Source organism: Plutella xylostella, chromosome 10 (assembly GCF_932276165.1).
Source record: "Plutella xylostella chromosome 10, ilPluXylo3.1, whole genome shotgun sequence".
NCBI classification, from domain to species: domain Eukaryota; kingdom Metazoa; phylum Arthropoda; class Insecta; order Lepidoptera; family Plutellidae; genus Plutella; species Plutella xylostella.
In genome coordinates this window covers 4,748,421-4,772,684 of record NC_063990.1, presented here as the reverse complement: position 1 = coordinate 4,772,684, position 24,264 = coordinate 4,748,421, and the positions used below count along the sequence as shown (strand labels likewise).

Below are 24,264 nucleotides of genomic sequence, written 5' to 3'. Positions count from 1 at the left end.
CCCCCATATGTGAGTTTTAATATGGCCTGTCTAACGTATATCTAAATAGGTGCACGTGTAGGGTAAATTCAATAAATTCCAATAGTCTTAAGTGGCAACATTCTCTTATACACTCACGAGCAATGAAACTGTTCCATTTTCAAAATACCGACATCAAATAGACCCATTTTTTAAAACATTTAATTCAAAATTGGTAAAAAATGATAACGTTTATCGTTGGTACTATTCTGAGGGGCAGTTAAATGCACTTCAATGTTGCAGAAGTCATCATTATGCTAGCCTTTTCAATTAATGAGTAACTTGGTGCTTTTGTCACTAGAACTTTTTCATTGCCCATGAGTGTATTACTAAGTAGGTAGTAGGGTAGGTATGGTCACTTAATAAAAATAAACATTTAGGATTTCAATATTATGTATTAATAACTCTTTGTTCCTTGAATAAAATTCGCATATTCACAATAAAGCGTCCTGGCGGATACACAAACAGCTCCGGCCGAAGCGTACATTATTATCTTTGAACACTCCTAGTAAATAACAATCTCCAAGTTTACAATTTCAATAATTCATTTACTGATAAATAAATAGGTAAGTAATTTAATATGGCATTGAATTGAAATTAGAATTTATCATAAAATATGGCAATAATAACTATTATCTCGAACAGAATCATTTACATCATCGTTGCTAAACTCAAACGATAATTTAAGTGTAAAATTAAATCATGCTCTCCAATAACTTAACAGCCTACATAAAACGTAGACTCCACCTACAATAATACAAAGTAATATAAAAATAAACTAGATATAAAAATAAAAAGAGATACCTACATTCGTAGTCGTTGCAGCAACTTTCACTAAAGATGCAAAAACACTTGACAATCACAGACCAAATATTCTTATGAATACCGTGCGTGCCAGTTGCATAATCTATAACATAGTTAAAGCAAAAATACTTACAATACATTTACTAGCATATTTATATTTATAAATAAACACAGTAAGTAGCTACTTTCAAACATACATTTTATGGTCTTTGTCAAATCATGCGCTACTCAACAAGCGGAAATCTCAAACATTACAGAATACCGTTTCATTCAATTAAAAATAATACAATAATCTTTATGTAGGAATATTATTACTCAACAATACTCCTAGTCTTATCTATATGCTAAAGAACTTAAGTAATCAAATTGGAAGTCGAAATTCATTGGTAACGTCTTTAAAACGACTAAATTAAAAGTGTGGGATGTCCCTAGTTGTTTCGTATTATTATAGACACTTCATTTGCTATACATTGGATATTAAAATGTCATTTCATCTAGTTTTTCGGACTTTAAAAAATCAACCCACAATACGAATGTCCATGTATAACTCAATTCGTAAAACAACAGATGCGTTCATATAGATATTTACATAATCCAGGCAAACCTATTAGCTTCTTGGCTTCGGATAGCTAGAATTATCTAAGTTTTCATAAACTACAGATGAGATCTCAATTTGAACTATGATTTACCGAACATCCTTCCCTTGCCTGAAGCTATATTCAAAGTTATTTATCACAATTTATATGAAACGATCAACACTAGCGTATATAACATAACTATAAGTATAACACTGCCTTTTCTTAAGCTACGGCCCGCAACCATATAATGTAGAGAGGTTTAAGGTTACTTTCGTAAAAATACCATCTGTGATGCAATATGTCGGAATGTAAAAGACTTAATTTATTTATATTTAATCCAAGCGATCGTTTTGTGAGTGTTAATCCCGAACTGACAAAGCGATCGATTGGGCCCTGTAAGGTACTTACAGAGCTGACTGTCGTTTGCGAGGCGTTAGTGAGCAGTCTCCCGCGATGGTTATAAACAAATGCCTGTTCGCTTTTATCGAGCACAGTGCATACGGGCTAGAAGGTTGTACATTATACTAATTACATATAAGTAGATTTTATGAATACTGTTTACGTAGATAGATCTTCATTCCTTGTAAATCTAGTTGCGTCATACAAAACGACTTGCCTGCAGTTCTAGTCTTGTTGCATCCTCATTACGCACTCTGAAAAAAAGAACATAACATTTACTAAAGAAGAAATACTCGTACTACAATATTACAAAGCAAACCAGCGCTTTTTTAAAGATAAAACGAGAAAGTTAAGAAATAAAATGATACAAATTTTGCTACGAGGTTGTGTAGCACGTTCGTAGCAATTTTTTTTTCGTAGCAAAATTTCGTAGGCTTTACAGTTATAAAAAAAATAGTTTTTCTTACCTCACGTCACTGAAATGGCAGTTTGACTAGTAAAAGTGACTCCACACGACTCGTTTTGAAAAATCAAAATCGTATGGGCGGTGGCGGGCGGGAGCGGCTGTTGCTCGGCTTGGGCACCAGCGGCAAGTTGCCCGCCGCCAGCAGCCGCTCGTCGGGGCGCGGGCGCGGGCGGGCGCGGCCCTGGCGCGGCGGCGGCGGGCCCTCGCACCACACGGCGCGCGCCCAGCCCGCGCCCGGCGCCGCGCCCGCGCGCTCGCACTCGCGCGTGTAGGCGCGGTACGCGGCGCAGTGGCAGCGCGCGCCGCCGCAGCCGCACGCGTCGCGCACGCACGCGTCCCGGTAGTTGGCCGGGTTCACCTTCAGCCCGCACGCCGAGAACACCTCGTTCCGCTCGAACTCGCGGCACAGGCGGCGCGCGCGCTTCTGCTTGGCGCGGCGGCAGCGCGTGGCGCCCGGCCGCTCCTGCCGCCGCGTGCACGCGCGCCGCCCGCCCACGCGCCACGACGCGCCGAACTTCCACGGATCACCCACTTGCTTCCCGTCACGAGTCGTCATATCGTCTCTGGCCACCGAGTTGAAATTACCACATAAACCGCACAGTTTGTTCTTGTAGCTGCTGGACACTGTCACCTCGAGGAAGCCGTCCCCGTCCCACAGTATCTGTATGCCGATGTCGGCCGCGAGCAGCACGGAGCCGTTGCTGCGCGAGATGTGCGCCACGTCGGGCATGCGGTGCGGCAGGGCGACGCGCTGGCCGTTCACCTTGACCCGCATCTTCTTGCCGAGGTTGATCTTGGAGGGCCCGATGCGCAGCGTGGCCGTGCGCGTCCAGGACGAGTGGCTGGTGTTGCGCGCGTCGTTGGAGATTCGGATGGAGAAGGTGTTGTTGGCGCAGTCGGACACCAGCTGGTACTTGCAGGAGCCCTGGAAGCTGTAGAACTTGCCGTCGAACGTCTTGTAGTGCGGGTCGCCAAACACCGTGCAGATGCCGTCCTTGTCCACGCACTTCGAGCAGCACTGCCCGGGTACTTTTCGAAGTGTTTGGTCGGTCGGGCACGTGAGCGTGGGACACCGCTCCATCGCGCACTGCGGCTCCCCTCCGTGGCACTCGCACGACTTGCAAGCGTCCAGTTGCCATGCTTCTCCATCCTGCAATAGAAACCATAATGATCATTAAAATGTACCTATACTTTACAAAATACCGAGACAAATTCAAACTAATTGCAGGTGCATGACGCTCCCACCCCACACACATCCCCCAATATCTACCTGATAAGTCTTCCCCGCAACAACACATGCCCTCTTCGCATGATCAATCACGGGGCACTCCGGGCAGCACTTCCCGGGCGCGGGGGGCAGCGCGCGCGCGCCGCAGGTCAGCACGGGGCACGTGGCGCGCGCACACACGGCCGTGCCGTTCACGCACGTGCAGTCCGTGCACGCGTCCACCTCGAACCGCTCAAGATGCGAGCGGAAGTGCGTGCCGATGATGCACGGTTTGTCTGTGTAGCCTGGAAATGAGAAGGCGGTTGGTTAGCTAAGTGTGTTCTATTATTTTTTTTTATTTTTTTGTACAAATAAATTTAATATGGCTATGCTATAGGTGGTGGGTAACGTTCTGGCGGTGGAAAAAACGTCGTAAGAAAATACACAACATGTTTTCCCTACACTGCCTCAAAGTAGGTAAGGTTTTTCATGTGGCTGTTACCTTAATATAGATGAATAAAAAAACTCACGAAGGAACTTTAAAGGGTAACTTACGAGATATCTATTATCGGCCACTTTCTGCTTTTTCTGTTAAAATTACCTCGTGCAACTTAGCATGATACATACAGATATTGTTAATAGCCTTTTAGATATATATAGTTATAAACGTGCCTTATATTATTATTATACGCAAGAGTTAATAGACTTCCGGAACTCCCACTTCCTCCAGTAATATCTGTTATCGCTACTACTGCGGAAGCGATTGTCTGAACAGTTTCAAATTATGTGGACTGCGACGCCGCGCTGTCTGATAGTTATTATTTTGCCACATTTATGTGTGGAGTAGAACTAGATAAAACCTAATACGATAGTTGTTAACTACATTAAATGTATGTTTATATTTTAGTCCGATTATAAATACTGTTCAGGTAAAGAGCCTAAGGAACAGCGTAGATCAAGTGGCGCAGTCATAACATAACTAAATAATTAGCGAGGACCTCTTAAATACTTCATCCCTAAACAAATATCAGTCATTAAATGTGAAAGACTTAAAAACTCTCCCTATAATTTGCACTATCGCGTTAGGTCAGGTACTTATGTTAAAAGATTACCAAGACTAGTGTTCATACTTAATGAACCCTTCTTAACATGCCTACGGTCACGCAAACCAGTACTAAACAAAAACGTACAAGGCAGAATCTTATCAGCCGTCGGATTAATAAACCTCTCTAAGAAACCTACGCCCACCCCTTTATCACGACCCATCACAGTGATCGTAACCGATCACTGAGGCCAGCTTGACTACGGACGCTTCATAACTAGGCCGAGCTATCGAGCTCACCCCTTAACTAAAAAAAAACTTACCAGGCAGGATCTTATCAGCGGTCGGATGCAGGCACCTTGGGCAGCACTCGCCGGGCGGCGTGTACTGCTGCGCGCGCGCACACGGCAGCACGGGGCAGGCTCGCTTGCTGCACGACAGCGCGCCCGCCACGCAGCGGCAGGACAGGCACGGCTCCTCGGGGATGCGCACGTCGCGCCCCTCCCAGACGCGCTGCCCGTTTATTACGCACTCTGGAAATGGACAGACGGTTTTTGGTTATGGCACTGATAGGTCAGGAAATTTATATGTGGGCCGGTCACACATTTGGCAGGAGCCTAGAGATAACCTAGCATCAGATTCTAGAATAGGAAGCACAGGGGTTGACATATCTCTAGAAGCACACAATGAAAATAAATCTAATTGATTTGAATGCCCAGCAGTGACTACGCGGAGGCACCTTTATTGCATCCCATTACAAGGATCAGTGAATAGAACCTCAACGTATCTAGAGCAAACTACACTGACGGGCAATGAAAAAGTTCCACTCACAAAATGCCGACACCAAACAACCCTAATTTTTTTAAACATTTAATTTAAAATTTGAACTAAATATTATCGTTTTTAGTTGGTAATATCCTGATGCTATGGTAAATGTACTAAAACGTTGCAGAAGGCGTCATTAAGCTAGCCTTTTTACGTTTAGAAGTAATTTGGTGCTTTTCTCAGTGGAACCTTTTCATTGCCCGTGAGTGTATATCACCATAACACACAAAAAGCAGTTTTGGGATAACCGAGGAAATTATGAGTCCATACAAAAGGGACTTCAAATTAAAGTGGGCACCTTTTTGGTAGGTAATTGCAGATAATGAAGAACTATCTCACGATACTTCAAGTTGTTAATCCCCTTAATGAGCTTTCCGGCTAAATGTCTCCGATAAATTAACAACAGGAGCTTTCTTTCTGAACGCTTAGCTTTTCAAAAAGGAGATATAAGACAAAAAGCGCAGTCCATTGTTGAGGCGTTTTCTGGGAATGCGAGGCGGGCGGCGAGGGCGGTGCGACAAAGCGCAAACCCCATAAATTAGTGCGGATGGTCGATGAATCAATCAGGGGCTAATGACGGAGCAGCGGCCGCACACCGCGCGACCACCTGCGACCGCGCGCGACCACCTGCGACCACCTGCGACCGTCGGCGACCAACAGCCCTGGATGCGCGCGCGCACAATACCCTAATTGAATTTTAATATTCCTCCAGTTCGGGACCCGGTTGAACTTACACTCCCGCACCACGGGAGATCTCGTCACGTATTCAACTGAGATGAACCGATAACGCTCTTCTCAACTTTACATTCATTTTTGGGTTTAAATGTTCTCATCGTTTATTTTGTCTTCACTACGCTAAATCAACGAACTTTTTTATTATGTCGAGTGGAAGACGAACTTGTGGTCTCAATGAAGCTGTAATTTTATTAGACACCAATTAAACCGTTCTAAAAACTACCTATTAGATCAAACGACGATCATAAAAGTACCGCTTAGGAGAATTAAAAGCAAAACATCACTTATCCATCAGTCGGCAAGTGATAAAATCTCAAGATGTGTTTGAGGACAGACCAGCCTGCGCGCGCGCCGCCTGTCACTGGCTCTTTGTGTTAAACGGTCCTGGAGGGTCACTTTAGCTTACGAAAAACTTGGTGTTATGGTGCTGACTAATAACTCGTTGCATTTAACGCGCCGATTACATGACTATCCTTTTTGGAAAGCTAGAGTAACCTGGAGTGGCCGCTAGCGGCTCTAATTGTATGCGCGACGTCATCTGCCGTCAGCTTCGACGACAATGAATTATGAAGGCAGTGAAGAGTCGCTGTGACTACACAAAGTAGGCTGTCCTTTTGTAGGCAAACAATAATCTATTCAGCGCGGAGCGGCGATGGGGCAACGACAACACACGGAAGAGTCCACATCCATGAATATATTTTGTGTCACAAATTACCGTTGATTGTCTCTACTTGGGCTTCTTAAGTGAAATGTATTGTGTACAACTGTACACTGTACAGTAATAAGATAAAAAAATGCAAGCGTAGCTAAACTTCTTTGCTATATGCATGTTATATGGACATGTTTCACTTTTCAGTAAGAAAGCATCTTTCAGCATCATTATAATCAATATAACATTAACTTTAATATTAAACAAACGATTATGAAACAAATCATATGACACCACATTGTTAAAATACCTAACATATTATTTCATTGCATAGTATTATTTGGAAATTATTAAGAGACGTGAAACCATTTACAAAAGCTTCTACTTACTATAATGTAGTACCTATGTATTACCATTCATACCGCGTGCCACATTCATCACCAACTTAATTATTTCAATTTCTCATGTTGTAGTGGATGCCACCCCGAACACCTTGTGAATCCTGATTGTCTTAGCTTAGTGGTTAACTATATATATACCCGTGCCCAAATAATAAAACAATTAAAATCCCTCTCACATATAAAGCCGAGGTAGGTAACTACATGTGTAAATCTCAAAAAACACCGCCCAGAAAGACGGATTTAAACATGCATAATATCCTACTATCATCGTCCTTATAAATCTCCAACAATCCATTTGTGTGTTTAGTTCATGTTTCCACTTAAGCCTCACCCAACGAGAGACAGACAAAAAATAAAAGAATACTTTAAGTTGATAAGACAAGAATGTAATTCGTGAAGAAATAATAAGCAGAACGAATGAAAAAAGAAACATAATGCACAGTTGGGATCATAAAACAAACAAACACGGGGGTTACCTCTGCCGCAGCCGCGCCGGCGCTTTGACCGAGCCGCACAAAAACCCTCCGCTTCAACCTTTTAAGTAGGTTGTTAACTTTTTGATTTATGGTCAATAATAGAGACGCAACGCCGTGGGAGACTGGGACCGTTCACAAATATATAATTTTAATGAACCCTTGTGAAGTTATAATGAGGTAGGAATGATCTTTGGGCAGTGAGCAGCAGGACCCTGGCTCGGCGACGCCCGCGCCCGCGGCCGCCGGGTGGTCTCCACGCAATTTCATAATCTCTCCCCGCATTCATTCATTACTAAACAATATAAAAAGCAATTTTCGATTCTTGTTTTGCGGCAATAAATTTTATTTGCTGAGCTGTGTAAAGAAGTAATCAAGGCTACGAAATCGTATACGTTTTTTGCTATCTCTGTGCGATTCATCGAAGAATTTTTATGACTTTTGGCGCCACCATCATCAGGGGCTCCTGACAAAGCATAAACATTTTATGACTCTTTTAAGCTTTTCAAAAGTATCAGCCAACGGTGTTTATTTCTCTCGCTTCATTATTTAATACTAAACAGTAATTAAATTGTGTGAATAAGTACAGGTTTGTAATGGGTTATTGCTAGCTATTAATGGTGTATGTCTATTGTTTCCAGCCATAAGCCACTGCGCAACTCATTAAGTCCCGATGGAACAATGCGTGATGATGTTGGAGCCACCGTCAATGCCGCGCGTGGGCGCCGCGACACGCACGCCGCTTCGACCCTTCGTCTGTTTCTTTCGGACCACTATTTTATTACACAATTGATACATTATGTTACAAATGAGACATTACAACGTGAAATTCCTCTATCAAACCCCCAAATTTCCCATCGTCTTACAATCAATTTGGGATACATCAAAAAGATTACTCGGACTCGGAATGTGTCGGCTGATTTCAAAAACGATTTCATCGTCATCTTGTAAATTACTATTATTTGATATGGAATTAATAAACTTGTTAGGCTTTGGAAGCGAAGGTAAATTGCTTGTGGTTTTGGTTTTATTGGGGTTCCCGCGGCGGTCGTGTTTGTTTTTGTGGAGCCCAGAGAGCGCGTCGCCGGTGGCCGCGCGAGACTCGCCCGCGCCGCGCCGCACATAATCTCCTAACAATGGGAATGCCAACCGTCAAATGGGAATAACTGCACACCCACGCTTTCTTTTATGCGCCCATCAAGCACTTATTTGCTACGAGATCAGCCTTGAGCTTCTAGTCTACTACGAACAATGATAAAACAAAGGCACTGTGACTGTTCATTCAACTTGAATCAATAATAATCACTATAACTGAATCAGATGAGAGTGTAGCAGCATTAGGCCCGGTTTCCACCAAAACGGAGAGGAGAGGAGACGAAAGAGGTGGAAATGGATCTAGCGAAGAAAAATAAGACAAGTCCTCTCCTCTCCGCTAAAAAAATTATATCCGTAAAATTTGCTCTATAAAAGCATGAATACTCACGATCGCAAACAGGACAATTATAATGCAGATGCCGCTGGTGCTTCGGGCGCTGGCACGGCGCGTAGCACTCGGGCCTCGAGATGGTGATAATCCCCGCTTCGCAGCGGAACAGGCGGCCCTGGTCGTCGTGCCAGTCGGTGTGCGAGGCGTGCAGCGTGCCGTTGTACCAGCAGGGCTTGCAGCGCGCGCAGCAGCCCTCGCGCGGCAGCAGCACGGCGCAGTTCTCGACAGGACCGCACGCGTACAGCGGCCGGCAGCCCACGAACCCGTTCTGGGGATGCAGAGGAGAAATGAATGAGATACTGTAGTGGCGGGGGAATTTGTAACATGGTATAAGGTTAAAATAGTAAAATGCCTTATTCAATTGTTTCGACTGCCCAAGATTCGAAGTTTTTTTATTCATAGGTATAAATAATAATAATAATGTACTTAAATTTTATACATAGTCCTAATACTAGCATGCTGAGTTTAGTAAAGTCAAATAGCAATAATTTAAACAGATAACTTTAAATTGTGAATTGGAACATAATCGAACATTATACCTACTTAAGCATGGTGATAATATATAGTACATACACATAAAAATAAACCGTGCGAAAATCTTGAACGCACTTGTCTTTCCTGTTGCATTTAAAAATAAATCTTAGCCGTTCAATTGATTGTCTGCACTCAGTATGCAACAGATGTTGGGGTGCGCATAATCTGTGTGCAATTAATGTATATTGTGGGGGAGCGGCGTGGCTTGCGTCTCCAAGTAATCCGAGTATTAATTATGAACATTTGTAGGCAGTAGTCGTCGGCGCGGACAGACTGCTGGTAGCCTGCGAGTGGTTGAATAACGTCAACCACGTCGGATTTATCATTTCATTAGCACCGCATCGCGACCGAGATAACCAATTGTAGACACTATTGATAAAAGACACGCACCGAACTTTAGGTTAAATTTTTACTGTTTCAGTTGATATGAATAGGAGTATGTCTAGATGACTCAATGAATGAATAAAAAGTTTTCTTTAAATAAAATTAGGTTCTGTGAAGTTCTGTCTGACTAACGTTTGAGTCAGCAGACTATTGTACGTGTAAACTTTGCTAAAGTGCTCTCATAAAATCTCTATATTTTTGCCGCCATAACTGTCACAGTGAGTAATCCAGCATTTAATGCAGACATGCTGTGTTGATTCATTCATGAATAAGTGAAATAAAAATGTGACTCAATTGAATAATGGGTTCCTATATCCCGATCTTCTCAATAAAAATAATAGTAGTACAACAAAGAACAATGCGTAACTAGACAAGTGCATTCAGAATCAGAATTCAAGAAGCTTCATCCATTACACTAAGCTGATCCACGCCCGTAATGATAATTCTCTCATTAATTATTGTGATGAATGCCTTCGGCAAATATGAAACGATGCAATGAACCATAATAAGATCAGGAACCATTATTTTAATACGTTTCTTAACGGCTCTTTGTTTTGTTTCAACGCATTTGTATGCGCGCGCGCACGTGTCAATAGAAAAACTCCTCGGGATTTTATAGTAGAGTTATCAGTTTAATTTGCCATCTGTGAATGGAATTATAGTTTAACACTTGTGAACGCTAATGTAAACAGCGGCAAAGGTTATCGGGAATGTAATTTCAGTGCAAATAAATAGGTAAAAATAATATTAATTGGACGAAACGACACTGATTTAATCGCATGTTTAAGTTCAGCAATTTTAAACGGCCACAGATTGTATTTTTAGAGCCAGACAGAATCAATATTTAACGCTAATATTGACCATAGGAAACAAGTATCGAAAATTTTAGCACCCAGCATCTATACCAAATGCGTATGCTATGCTGGTATGCTGTGTCCTTATATGTAGGTAGGTATACCAATCGTTGACCATGATTTGGAGGACAAACAACCAGAGAGTGATTTGCAGGTTTTTCCGACAGATAGGCACCCATTGGCACTAAGAGCGATTTGCACCGAAAATTGTGGAAAGCTTTCAGTATAAACTATATGAACAAATACGATTTAGAAATGAAAACGCATTCATCATTGTATCATCGCTGTAAACGTATAGGTTTATAAAGTGCTGTCAGATATTATTATTTTATTGATTCTTTGCAGCTTAGAAGTATTTTCATATTTACACAATAATTATTAATTTCTGTTTACGTGTACCTACTATCAAACGCTTTTTTTTTGTTTTGTTTTTATTTACGTTTTTAGTTGGTAATATTATGATGCACCGTTAAATGTACTAAAATATTTCAGAAGGCTTGATAAAGTTAGTTTTGTATAAGAGTCATTTGGTGCTTTTCTTGCTGGAACGTTTTCTTTGTTCGTGAGTGTATTTTATACTTTTAATTCTTACAGTTATTTGACGCCAAGGATATACCTCTTACATAGTAATACCTATATGTGCATTGAATTATTATAATATACAAGGTTATCCGCTTAAAAAATGTTTATTATTTTCTAGTATACGAGGCACGTTTTAAGAAGCAGCTCTTTGAACTATCGCGTATACAGAAATATTTACCTAACACTTCGGACTAAACGAACTGTAAGTCTGTCGACGCACCATTACTTGTTTTACTACAAATAAAACAGGAGATTTTGGTCACGATGGAACACTTACTATCTTGTAATGAGGTTACTGTAATATTTTTTATTGAGTACTCTGAAACTATATATGAAACATTTTCGGATGGAAGATTTTTTTTAGCTTATATGGACCATACTAATAAATAAAGAGGAAAAATTTGTGATGATAAGTGATAAGTTTAGTAAATAAGTAAACGTATTAAAGAAAATAAGTATCAGTAAAAGCTTAGTTTTATAAATGACTAGCCAAATTTTCATTCAATGTTGTAGCTAGATACTTTGTCCGCATCAAAATGTATGTATGTAAGTAGAACTTGTAATTCTCAAGAATTGTATTGAAATCAAGGACAATATTTAAACAAAGTAACTGCAAAGAGATAAAATTAATAATAAAGTCATAATAATTGACAAACGTCGCAATTTATGAGTAATTAAAATGACAAAACAATATAAACTGCTCCGGACGAGTTGTCACTGTTCCTACGAGCAATAATTTTCCTTAACGTACGTGTATTCAAGTTTTTAACCGAGTAGTAAATAGTGGAAGATAAGGCTTCCTCGTAACTAAATGTTAATTGTTTATTGTTGTTGACGTAGTTGTAGTCGATGACATAAATATTACACAGCCTTTGTTGGGAGACTCATAGTCATTGTTTCTTCTTAGTTAGGCACATAACAGGTTCGTACATAGTGCGGTGTGGCCTATGAGGTAGGTAGCATGTTACATAAGAAGGCACTTTAGATTCTAGGCTTATGTTCAGTGAAGAATTCGCGTATATCGTGACCCGCATACGAACTAGTTATAGTTTGGTAATGAGATTTTATTACTTAGTCGGCAGTAGGAAATAAGTATATAAGCTTATTATGTAAAAAATATATAATTAAGTGCATATAAAAAAACATACCTTTTCAACTAAGTTAAATTTGATTAACTGTGATTTTAATAAAACTGTTATAATAATAAACATTCACAAATTATAAACTAACTTCGTTCTTTTGGTCATTCCATTTTCAATGTCCACGAACAAGCTTGGCTACTGAAAATCATTACCAAGTGTTGCACATGTTTTGTTATTTCATTATAATATAGGTATATTTGTTACATGAATAATTGGGCACTTCCCGTTGGGCAGATAGCGTCGGATCAGATCACTTCCGCGCTTGCGCAACCCGCCACCTTCAATATCAACCACTACTGAATTTTTCATACGATTATAAAACTATTAATAACTCTATATTATTTAGGTACCTACTTGGAAAACTTGTAATATCACAGATATTACATACCCATTAAAAAACAAGGAAGGCAAAGATAATCCATTAAACTGAGAGAAATAAAATGTTACATAGTAAATGGTACTTCGTGCTTTAAACACTTTAATATATAACATGCAGCCTTAAATAGGAGGGTCGTAAAGAGTGCGAGTGTTGCCGTATTTATAAAAGACGACGACATTTATTTGAAAATGTTTATCTCTCAATTTACATAATGGAGTCTCAAGTCAGACTGCTCGGGGACGCCAGCGCATGGCGTTCGCGTCCCAATGATAGATATAAAATATAATAAAAGTAACTACAAATACGGGAAATTAATGCGAAGAGTTTGACCGTATCGTATCATATAATTTAGGTAAATAATTATTTTGGTACCAAAACTTGTCAAAGACACAGCAAATCCGTGAACGAACTGATAAAGTCAAGTCCCTTCTCCTGTATTCAAGATTTTCTAGATATAGGTAAAGAATTTTCAAAAGCTATAAAAGTATTAAGAAGATGAACTTTTAAGATCGCCAGGTGCTTTATACGATTTCAATAACGAGTCAATCCATTTTAAACATTTCATTAGCAGTAAGCACTGCACAGTGTGCAATGATGCTGCACAGCTATGCACTATCCCAGAAGCCGGGCTGGCATGAGGCCGTGCAATTTTTTGCGTCCATTCCAATTCCAACCTTCCCGGAACGATTACAGTAGCTATGGTAATAGCCGGGGGGTAAATAGAGTAATAAAATTAATTAAAAGCGTTGTGCTAATTGCATGAGTAGAACACAAGGCAGTGTAATAGTATCTGTATGGGTAAGCGATCCGGGCGCCGCCGCAAGGCCGCGAGTGGGCCGTCCTGGCGCCGCGCAGAGACTCGAGACTAGTCTCGACAAAACACATTTTTTTCAAACAACCTGCTGCTACGATGTCTATAATCTAGCAGCGTTTGAACGATAAATGCATGTGTAAAACGAAGTTTTCATTTGCAATAGTTGATGCTATGTTGCGACGCTGTTTTGCGTATTAGCTAGTAGATCTGTCAACAGTTAATGAGTAGGTAATGGGAAACATGATTTCTTTGAGTTTATTAAGACCGCAAAGGAATATTTTTGTCATGCCTTTATATTTGATGTCTCCACATACATATTATAAGAGCTTATTGGTGGCGATTGCCACGAAAACGTTTTAGGTCCGCATTTCAATCTGAGACATAATCAACTTACTCATTTTTTGCTCCGAAGCAAAACAACAACAATGTCGATGATGTGTGCGGTGTGTAAAAAAATACGCGCGGCTAGAAGAACCGGTGCGACCGCATACCGCGCGCGCCGGCACCTGCGCTCACCCACTTTCACGAGCTTCACCAGCCGCGGCCTGCCCGGCCACCAGCCTACACCAGCCAAGATCCCCTTCTGCGAACAGCCTGCGCCAGGCATCAGCCTACACCAGCCACTACAACCTACAACCAGCCTACACCAGCCGCGAGCCTACACCAGCCCCCATCCTACCCTAGCCCACCCCCTGAGACCCGCGCCAGCCCCCGTCCCGCCTGCAACACTTCACCAGTGACTAACATCTCAAAAGCTTCTTAAAATACTTGCGATTTCCCCCTCATGCTAATCGGTGGCCAGCGCCGCGCCGCATTTATTACAGGTACTTGACTCAGCAATTTACTTGTAACTATAAAGTGCAATTTATGAGATATTAATAGATTGCGATTGCTGGGCTACGGCAAAAATAATAACTCAAGCTTTACATACTTTACCTAATTATCGACAGCTTTAGGGCATACTCACGTACTACCTAACTTAAGAAATTATGGAGCCATTCAATTTAGTTGTCTTAAATTTATCGTCAAAATAGTATTATTATATTTAATAATGCGCATAATGATAAGTTAAGAAATTTATCGTGGTATCGATTTAGCTAGTATCTGTCCATTGCGTTGTTTATTAGTGGGCAAAAAAGTGTAGTAAGTAATAAAATGAAGTTTTATCGGTTTAGTACGGAGAGAGTGCGCGTGCGTCGATAAACAGCGCAGCTCATTAAGGCTGCGCGCGCCGGTAGCGCGATGCTATCGCGATATTGCTACTGTTGCCCAACACGGGGAAAAACTTACTGCCCATCCGCGCGCCTTGTTCGTAATCCCGCTAAATATAATCACTGGCTCAAACTTACATACCTAACTTCATTAGATGGATAAATCATAAAAATTCCACGGCCAACAGGACCGAGTGTGTTATGTGGCACTTGACAAAAAAGCCCATTAAGCAAATGTATGTTTTAATACAGAATAAGCAATAAATCTCGCGATGGGCTTTCAAATTCCGCGCAAGTCATCCGACGAGGTGAGATCGAGTGGGAAATACCGCCGACATATACATACGGGCCTACGGCTGTGGGTAAACATACGTTGAACTACTAAACAACTATCGGCATAGTAACTAAATTTTTATTACCGTTGTAGGTCGGGGCGGCGAAGTGGCTGCGTATAATTTAATCAGTTGAGATATCCGAAGGCGTAATCACTAATCATTTATGAGTGCATTGGATGTCGTTTATATGGAATGTATTTATATGTAATGGCGTGTATAAATAATAGCTGGTTAGAAACAGTTGTGTTGGATTCCTCGGTCTGTGTTCCGCATTGAGTGAGCAAGAGCTTTTTGCTGAGCGGTCGGGGCGCCCGCCGCCGCCGCCGCCGCACGCGCCTTTACTAAGCTCCTCGTGATATTTTAAACTTAGGTACTTATAAGTAAAAATACAAACACCTACCTAATGGAATATTTTACGTAAATAAACTGTTTTAATTCATATACTATGATCTCAAAATAAAAATCATGAACTTTTAAAATCTAACAATAAGTTGAAAATTATCTATGATCTACTTAGTAGTTCTAGCACTCTTGTATGTATACAGCCAAACATATCATGCCCTTATAAAAATATTTTTATTTATAACATACCTAATAGCTATAAGTAAAAATACATACATTTATCATCATATGAAATAGTCGATGGATGAGTAATGGAAAAGTTTTGTTGAAACAATAGGCAACTTATAACAGTTCGTTTATTTGTGAACACGCATAGGCTTTTACAGATACATCTGCTAATTAAATTACAGTTCGTACATATCTAATGTAAGTAAATATGTAAAATGGAATCGTAGTTATGTGTGAAATGAGTTGTCAATACTCTAAATGAAATGTGCGAGGCCGGTGTAAAGCGGTTTTTACGTTACTTTACAGTTTACAGTATGTAAGTGCCTCTACTATGTTATATAACACTGATAATAATCATATTTTCATTTACGTGTGATAAAAAGTCAAGAATCTCAAAATCGGTATATAATTTAAAAAAATATATAGGTATCTTACAGTATACATAAGTATTACAGTCTCGGTATAATTTCAGTCACTCAGAACTCAGACCAGACAGTATGATTTCAGTAACACCTCAAACTCTACAAAGACTAGGGAGTATAGAAATAAGTAGATAGTTTAAAACAGTGGCGGATTTCCCGTAAGGCTCATAAGGCCCGAGATTACAGGAAATAGAAATATGGAGTTAAGATGAAAATATCATTAAATGTTTATTTTTTTGCCTAATAAAAGATTTATATTAATAATAAAGTGAGTAATTGTTATTGTTACCTTACAAATGCAATGGTAGCAGTTGCTCCAGTTGCCGCTGAGCGACACCGGCTCGCCCTCGTTCACGCACGGCGCGGGCTGCCCGACTGAAAACAACAAGCACCCTGTTAGTATAATACCTATGTACTTACTACTTTCTGAAATTCTTTAGGTAAACCTAAAGATGAAAATACAGATTGTCATAAAAGCTCACCTATTTCACCTGGAAATGTACTACATCTGTCTCCCTTTTCAGGCTTTAAAAGTTCAGATAGTTGGAATCTATTAGGAGTCAAAAGCGGGTGAATGTGGTGGTCAAACAAAACAATCTAACTTTCACCCAAACAAAATCATAAGTCTTGAGGTGAAATGGGTGAGCTTTTATAATAATCTGTATTTTCATGACAGGATAATAAACATTAAACATTTAGTTGAAAAGCAAAGCTCTCATTTTGTCAAATTAGAGCTTTTGCTCATCAACACAGTAACCGACATAATTATGTACGTTAACTTATCATATTTCTTTCCTATGCCATCTAACCTCTATTACTAAGCTAGCTCATGAGATTTGGACTATGAACCTAGGAATGCTGGAGCCAGGTGCGAGCAGTGACCGCGGCTGCGGAGGCGGCGCGTGGGAACCTCGCCGTGCAGCCCCGCGCAGCCGGGCTATTCCGTCGTGTACGACAGTTTCATACCAATTTACAAACATGCTCAAACATATTTAGTCACTTATGTAAATTATAATAATATAATTATTTTAAGTATGACAGATTTTTACCAAAATACATAAATGTATATACGACTTTACAGTGAGAATCGCCCGCTCAGCTTTAAATTTCCACCGCACGCTTTTCGTTTTACTCGCAGAATAGTACCTACCAAATAATGATACACCACTGAAAGCCGACTTTAAATACGTGTGGCCGAGAATCAGCTACATGCTATTACTAAAGGGGTCACTCTCTAAGACGAAAAACTAAGTTTCCCGCGTTATAAGCGCGTCCCACGACTCTACCTTGTACTAAACGTGCCAATTGCACGAAAGCTCTCGTGCGATAGTTTTTAGCCAGTATAGAGTAACCCGGCTGTGCACAATGCAGCATGAGGAATGTGCCCGCCGCGCTGCACGAGTGGGCTTCGACATTTTGCATAGAATGCGTCCAGTAGGTGTTCCGATAAAGCTGTCACAGGTTTATAGCATCAGCCATGCGCTGTCTTGTAGGAAAAGGGTGGGTGATTAGTGGATACTTTCTAATGGGTAGCAATAAAACGAGTGACTGTAAATTACAGTTCTAAGTGTAAAAATTAATTAATTTGGGTTATAGAATTACTAAGTGAGCGACTGACTGCGAGTGACGAGAAATCAACAGAACAGCAACTTACAAACATTAATTTGAGTTACTTAAAATACAAAATGAGCAGCTTCATAATATTTGAGCGACCTAATATTTGTTTGAGTGTCAACGTTACGTCCTGCATTTTTTTCAATATTTGGCAAATGTATTTTTTATACTGAGCGGCATTTTATCTTAAATGAAGTGTTTCGAATACAAAAGCCACTTTGAAAAATACACTAATGAGCAGAGTATAATGAGCTCACATTTAAAAAATAAAAATAATATGAAATAACTATTTGAAGAAACACTATTCTATTAGTTGAGAAATTTTATTATTGAAATATAAGGGTAATTAAATAAAACAATGTACTCCATAAAAATAAAGTAATATGCATGCATTTATTTCAATAAAATGAACAAAAATTTAAATAAAACGCTTCAGTCAACTAAAAAAAAACTTGTTATTAATACTAAGAAACATTGATAGGTATGAGGAGCCCTACTACTCATCGTCACTGGTAAATAAGTGCGGGTTTGGACTTATTGGGCCGGCCTCGTTTTCTTTTTTGTCCAATGGGTATCATTTTGCTTCCAGTGGTGGTGTTGTTAGTTTGAGCCGAATTGATAGCCCCAAAACGTGTTTGCATACATATCTATTGAAAAATTCGGGACAGTCGCACGATCCTTTTTGCCAGTGCATTTAAAAATCTGTAGTTTTAATTAAAAAGCGTATCAAAATAAAAAACATAAGCCCTCAAATAGAATATCAGTATCCAATAATCATTAATAAAGCAGCGTACAAAACTTTGCACAAAGTGAACTTTTTAGTAGTTCGCTAAGTATAACCTCACTTAGAAAAATCGAATATATCTTAATATTGAAATTGCCCTCTCTGTATTTCCAGTCGCTCACTTAGTAATGTAGTCGCTCGGATAAAATTTTAATATCTGAAATGGATTTATCACAGTCCACTTTTTGTAAGCTCGTTCTGGATTTTATTATAAATCAATATTCGTCGTCAGTTTAGTTAATTTTTCGCTTACTCAAATTCATACCGCTCAAGTTATTAAAACAGTATGTCATCATCAGTCGCAAAGTTTTTTTTTGTTCGCTCGTTTTATAATTCCCCCTTTCTAATTAAGTAGGTACTCATTTGATAAAACGTAATCCTGTAGGTTGGCTGGTAGAAAATAATTTTAGCATTAAGTCCACCTTTTTGAACACTTATATTTCATATTTGTGTAATAAATTATGAAATAAATAAATAATCACACGATTTTAGCTAAAACGTTAAAAAACTAAATAAAAACTAATCTGTAGGTAAGTACATTTTGTTCAGTACGTTGAACCGCCTTGTGCCTTCGGGACAATCACTGATAATTCTTTATTCTATACTGGCTACCTTTGTAAATAAAGCTATATTGATTGAAAGATTAGTTCTTGAGAAAGTATCTAACCCAAAAAAAGAAAAATTGAAAAATTTTGACCTTTTTATTTTTTATGTGTTTAGATTGAGCAATTTATATTCAACTTCGAAAAACGATGCTCGTAAACTATTGTTTCAATAATAATAATCGTTTGTCCACTTCGTTACATAACGGAGGTTGTAAAAAAGCAATACTTGTCAAAGTCGGCTATATACATAATTCAAGTTATAACATAACTCGTGCTTCTACATTATGTAGTATTACTTTATGAGTAGTTTTTAGAAAATGTAGCGACCATAAATTTTGCTACGAAATCGTTATTTCTTTCAGCTCATCGGATAAGTATGTCGAACGAATGGGTCGTATCATGAATTTACAGTCCGTAGGTAGTGGTACATTACTAACATTGATACAGGATAATTCGCCTTCTCTTCAGCATTCTCGCTGAAAGCTTTTCTGAATACGGTCCTCAAACTACTGAAATAATTACATAATTATTTGCTAAAAAACCGACCAACGCACACACTAACACCTGTCTACTTAGCAACTAACGAACCAACTTCCTATTATTATTAGCTATTATGTTAGTAATTGAAACATAAAATAGGCCCTGTAGCGTCGCTCAGCTGTGTGATGGTCCAACCTTGACCACAGCGAGTTACAGTGACGAAGGAATTTTAATAATAGCGTCACCTAACACAACACATTTGTAAGAAAAACTCCGAGTATACTCGAGGTTGTGTGCTAATACTGGCCAGCTGCGCGTGTGTGAGTGCCACGCGTGGCGTTGCTATGTAATTTGGGGGTTCTCTTCTGTAATAAAAAAGGCTGTGCCTTGTATACGGAGGATCCGCATTCTTGCTATTACGCCGAGAGTCGCGCGGCGCCAGCGCTCGTTTTTTTTATTACGTACATAAATATTTTGGTAATTAACGTATGCTGTATGGTCTACAAGTGGGACTCGACTTGTTTATTTACTAACATATACCTAAGAGGTGAGTAGATTATTGTGGGTCTGAGCGAGAGACTTCTCGTCGGGTTCCAATGTTTAGTCTAACTTTTGATTTGTGTTTTGACTATTGTAGGCAACATTTGTAATTGAAGCCAAGAAAAAGGTTCTATAAAAATCGCAATGAAGTACCTACGTATTGTTAAAAAATATGATTCCAATTCAGATTAAGAGAGGCGCATGGGTTGCTGTATAAATATACATGTAGTTAAAAAGTTAATGTTATCGAGACGAAATTAATAATTCTCATTGTGATTGGAGCTTTTTAACTATTTTGTTTCTATTGCCTAAATATTGTTTATTTAATTTATCCTCATACAATTTGTCTAAGGTAATTCGGCAACAAAAATATTCTGCCAAAAAAATTCAAGGCTTTAAAATTACTTAACTAAACAATAAAGTTAATTCGTAAGAACCATTCGAGTAACAGACTTGAAAATAAAACACCAATAATAGATTCAAATGCCACCTTTAATTTAATACATAAACATGAAGAGTTCTCCATCATTTGTGGTAAGATTTATTAATCAACATTTCATTGTAGCCTATAATCTCTTAGCAACGTGCCGATTTTAATTTAGTCCCAAGCTGTCCCAAGGTGAACGAATGTACATAAATAATTATGAATAGAAAATGAGTTTGGAAATTACTTACACGAATCTCTTTTTGCGATTAATTATGTTTTAATTAAATGGGTTTTCACATCCACAAGTTCCATACAAAAGTAGCACTTAGATAACTAAAAGATTTTCAGGTTTATTCACACACCTTTAACCATTTAAGCTGAAACTAGAGGTAAAAATATCTTCCTTACAACAACTAGTTTGAAATTTATTTCACACACGGTAATTTTAGTTATTTAATCGCAATTTGCTGTAAAACTATAATAAGGCCTGCATTTACCGATCATTCTTCTAATGGCTGCTAAACGGCTAGATGAGGATAATATTTAGAAAGTGACTCCTGGAGTAGGTAAAGTGGACCCTACAGCCCGCGGGGACGCAGTATGGCGTCCACGGCAGGAAATTATCATTATTAACTCAATCGGTTCTTGATACAATATCATTAATTATTATAATACCCGTGTTCCTGGTCAGTGGAGGGTTAAAACTGTGCCAAAGCTTCATGATTTCGATCAACAAAACCGCGTGGAAACGATTGCGAAACCGATTTGAAGTATCTACTAGCAGGCCTCCTGCATTGTCAAAAGTAAAGGTAACTAAGAGTTACGTAGTACAGCTCAAGGATGGCTCCAATAATCCAAACGCAAATCGGATAACGAGACATAAATCGATTCTCGCGTTCTCGTGTGATCGTAGAGACGCGGGTTTCGCAAACGAATTGTCACCGAGTTGTGTTGTGCAACCGCTTGACGTATAGTATAATACCTTACGACCGAGCATCGCGCAGCGCGTACTTGTAGCTATAGCCCCTTGTGAAACCTCCACAGCGAAGTACTGAACATCGCATACGAATATTATTTACGGCTGCATGCTCTCGCAGTGATCGTGATACGGAAACATTATGGTTGACTGAATTTGACAAATGAGGCTGCGTCCGCAGCTGACGAACGACGCTCGACTACAGCCATTCGTAAAGGAGCACACAACGAGGAGGTAACATCGTAGACAATTTCTAAATTGCTTCCTTGTTGTGTTTTCGAAATGATGGTTTACGAAAATTTAAGTTTAGCAGTAACACTGATTTAACTAGCAATTGTCAGGTCTTCAGAAGTAGTAGTAGTTTCTGCTGAGAAAGACCGTTGACAGAGTATTGTGGCGCTCCTTGGGAGACCATACCATCAGTGTACGATTACGGGCTGATGATGGAGATGAAGTTTAGCACCTTCTCTTTGAACTACATATTGGTAGTGATATACATATTTATAGTGAACTGCAATTCTCGACGACTCGGTCATAAACTGTAGGCTACCGTCAGCCAGACATAAGTCTAACATCAAGGATCCATGGAGCAGTGGATCGGGGCGGAGGGAGATGAAGACAAGAGTCAAGAGTCAAATTTATATTTTATTCATCGTATAAATATAAAATTTTCTGATGAACGTAAATGTTTACAAACTACTCTATGACAAGTGTAAACTTACTGATGCTGGTAGCCGCCAGCACGGTGGAGTCGGCGAGGGCGGCGGCGAGCGCGAGCAGGCAGGCGGCGGCGGCAGCCCGGCGCGCGCGCAGCATGGTCGCGCTCAGGCGCGCCGCGCGCCGCCCGCGCAACCCATGCGCGCTGCACGCCACGCCACACCACACCACCGCCTGTAACAACAAACAAAATATGTTAGGTAAGTACTGAGTCAGTTTATTATAAGTCTTATGCACGATAGCAGTGATGTAAATGACTAGGTATTATATTCTACCTAACAAAATAAGGGAACCAAGGAAAAAAAATGAGTAAAAAAGATTACAATTCTAAAGTTGCATCGGGAAAAAATGTATAAAAATACATTGCCATAAGAACTGATGCAAATGGTGGGCGACCGCGTGAATCAATCGTGACCGGGTCACTGAACTCCGAATTATCTCAAGTAAGTGATAAGTATTGTATTTATTGCGAGCTTTTTTGCTCCATCGACCCAGATACGGCGCCGTGATTGATTGAACAGGATGCAGATCCAATACCTACAGATTCACTTGCAAAAGTTTTCTCCCCGAATGCAATATAATATGGAAACAAAATTTCTGTTGTATTTACGAGGAAAATATAAATGGCATTATTTGCTTTAGGTATTTCGTAACCTAATCTTTTGTTAATTAACACTATTATACTATGAGGAAAATGAATAGAATCAGGTAAAGATATGAATAGAGTAGAGAAAAAATATATTAAGTTATAATAAGTATACATTAAACCATTCTAATATGTACAGGACTTTCAAGATGTAAATAATGCTCTTTTCCAAACTTATCGAGATCGGTTCAGCTGAGGATATAATAAAGCTGAAATTTTCAGTTTGAAAATGACATAATCCTACTGAAACCTGAAACATACATCACATAACATATATATTGTTTAAACTAATCAAAATTCCCCAGGAATTAAACTCTCGGGCTTTTATTTTCATGCTTTATACACAACTACTGTCTCATAAAAACTTTAATACCTTCATGGTTATTGTGAAATTTTCTATGAAAGATCGAAATCAAAGTTAATCTCCGCGGGTAAATCTAGTCCTGTCGAGACTGGAGAAGTCATTTAAACTCTGTCTGTTTCGGCATCATGTCATCACTCTGCACTCGTATATTTAGGTAATAATACTAATAATGTAAGATACGAGTTTATACAGAATTATCATGTTTAAGTACAAGTAGAAGCAAATTGTGTTCTAACATGAACAAACAATCCTACCATCCATGTATGTCGTAGTTGTAGTAATGTAAGTCACGTCCTTAGTATATTTTTTACAGCATTCTTCAACAACGATCAACGACCTCCGGTACTTGGATTTATAATCATTTATTCCTTAATAATTACAGAGTAGAGCAAAAAGTGGTACATATTAAGTGCGTTTACACGGCCGGCGCCGCCGCGCAGCCACTCTACTCACTATTACTCTAGTTCCGGTTTTAGATCCTGCTTATACGCTTCATGATACCTGAATTAGAAACTTCTCTCAAAAAAACCATCGCAAAAAATATTAGAAGCTTATTGTGAAACGAAATGAAATTGCAAACTTAATTACGAGCAGGGTACCGATTCCCGAGTTACGGAGATCATTTCCAGAAACGAGATTTGGCCGAGATGATGTTTATCTCGGGTGAATTTTGAAAAATGGTATTCTGGCGATCTCGCGTAAAACGTCAAACGTCAAAATTTCTATGAGTTTGACGTTAAATTTGAGATTTGAAGCGGATTATGTTAGGGTACATTTTAAACTGAGATATATCTCGGGTTC

At 39.5% G+C, this 24,264-nt stretch overlaps 1 protein-coding gene across 1 annotated transcript in view; it reads right to left on the bottom strand.

Moving 5' to 3' along the window:
• Positions 1-393: 393 nt before the first annotated feature.
• The window catches only part of LOC105385399 (BMP-binding endothelial regulator protein), a 35,968-nt gene continuing 12,097 nt past the window's right edge, over positions 394-24,264 (bottom strand). The window contains exons 2-8 of the mRNA XM_038118075.2: positions 22,459-22,627; positions 16,600-16,685; positions 9,081-9,351; positions 4,838-5,047; positions 3,536-3,777; positions 2,267-3,415; positions 394-2,053 (exon numbers count right to left, since the gene is read on the bottom strand). Coding sequence (XP_037974003.2) covers positions 2,330-3,415; positions 3,536-3,777; positions 4,838-5,047; positions 9,081-9,351; positions 16,600-16,685; positions 22,459-22,552 — 1,989 coding nt within the window. The 5' untranslated portion in view covers positions 22,553-22,627 and the 3' untranslated portion in view covers positions 394-2,053; positions 2,267-2,329. The remainder of the gene's footprint in view (positions 2,054-2,266; positions 3,416-3,535; positions 3,778-4,837; positions 5,048-9,080; positions 9,352-16,599; positions 16,686-22,458; positions 22,628-24,264) is intronic.